Source organism: Cystoisospora suis (assembly GCF_002600585.1).
Source record: "Cystoisospora suis strain Wien I chromosome Unknown contig_5415, whole genome shotgun sequence".
Classification (NCBI taxonomy): domain Eukaryota; phylum Apicomplexa; class Conoidasida; order Eucoccidiorida; family Sarcocystidae; genus Cystoisospora; species Cystoisospora suis.
Window position 1 is genome coordinate 9,603 of NW_027158205.1, and position 1,552 is coordinate 11,154.

Consider the following 1,552-nt stretch of genomic DNA (forward strand, 5'->3'; position numbering starts at 1 on the left):
TGCATTCCTCGCGACTGCCACAGGAGGTTTACTGGCGGTCATACTTCCTATGTAGTACACTCGGGCAAGCTGTGACGGGGTGGCTCGCGTATATGTAGCCCGAACAGTGGCGTCTTTGTCAGCATCTCTGTGGCGCGGTAGCTTGTCCTTTCGGCCCCTGCACTGAAGATCGCCAGTGTGACCCATCAGTGAAAAACGGAGGAGCCTCGTAGTGAAGAGTCAAGGACGCGAAACTCAAAAATAGCCTCCCAGACTTAACGGGCATATTTGCAAACTCTTCGTTGCCGGAGTACCTGCCACATCTCCCTCCACAGCTGAGAGAGTCTCCTGCTGTGAAGCGGGACTGATGCAAACAACAGAGCGAGGGACATTTCACACACCAACACTCACGGTCAAAAAGCGGCGAAGACAGCTGAGCAATACGCTACTGTGAGGTAGTTCCCATCCTAGTGTCCAGGCCACGGGAGAATGTAGGGGCTGGTCCACGCCTGACCGCCCACCTTCCCGCAGCGTCGTAAGTGGTGTCGTCTCCAAACTGCAGCAGGGTCCGCTGTCTGTTGCTGAGTCACACAGAAGTATCGCAGGAGACGCCACTACCCCTGCAGCGAGAGTAGCCATTCGCACCCCCGGTGCCGGCCCCAAAACTAGGGTAGATTAGCACTCGAGGTTATCTTCAGCCACGGCTGGCAAGCGGGAACCCAAAGACAAACTGCCCGGTATAAGACAGCCTCATCAAAAGGCTTATCTCAGCGCGAGCCGACCGCTGCGCTCCAGAAACTGGAGGATAAAGATACGCGTTCGCATGGTGCCGAAGTCGTGCAATAAGGAGTCTTCACGCAGTGACTTTCTGAATGCCGAGGCTAGGAGTCCAGCCGGAAATGGCGCAGTGCCACGTCACGACTGTACTCCGACTTCGGGCGGCAGGAGTGCGAAGCGGAGCCGAGGAGAGGGCTAGCGGCATGACACTCGCGATCTGTCATCTGTCGGGAAAGAAGGTAAGAGACTTTTCGTGGAACACAGTTACATTTTTGGGCAAATGACCGGTATGCTTTCTGTTAACGCACTCTTTCCTCGCGCAGTACGCTTTCTGTTAAAGCACTCTTCATTCCGACCTACAGTGTGGTGTCGGCAGCTGCGCCCGTTCACCTCTGTTCACTCAGATCACCAACCCACTCGAGACTTCCCCTTAGTCCATTCCCATACCGCTGCCCCACATCGAGGGCGACGCCCTCATCGTCGAACACCTCCCGTGTCACATTGAAAGAGGGCTTTACACTAGAAGCACACCCTCTGCATACAAGACAAAAAGCTTCGAGAGCTTTTACGTCACAGGGTCCAGATGGCTGCGTCCTCGAGAAGGTGAGAGCCTCGCAGCAGGAGACCAGGGGCGGCGCTGACACTTTCCCAAACCCAGCCGACTTGACGTCACTTGTCTCAAATAAAAGCAACCAGTTTACAAATTTTCCTACACTTCTAAATCCTTGTTTTTCCGGGGTCTCGGTCATTACCACAACACATTGAGCACGAGACGCAGAGGGGTGGGGGGGCGGGC

General features: G+C 55.2%; 1 protein-coding gene across 1 annotated transcript; it reads right to left on the minus strand.

Annotated features, from left to right (window-relative positions):
- Positions 1-280: 280 nt before the first annotated feature.
- Positions 281-725, minus strand: CSUI_009211 (uncharacterized protein). The gene has a single exon (XM_068069327.1). It carries the CDS (start codon positions 616-618, stop codon positions 373-375), a length of 246 nt encoding a protein of 81 aa, XP_067918698.1. The 5' UTR covers positions 619-725; the 3' UTR covers positions 281-372.
- Positions 726-1,552: the final 827 nt, after the last annotated feature.

Coding starts and splice junctions, on each gene's coding strand:
- CSUI_009211 (XM_068069327.1), bottom strand. CDS start 618: ATGGCTACTCTCGCTGCAGGGGTAGTGGCGTCTCCTGCGATACTTCTG.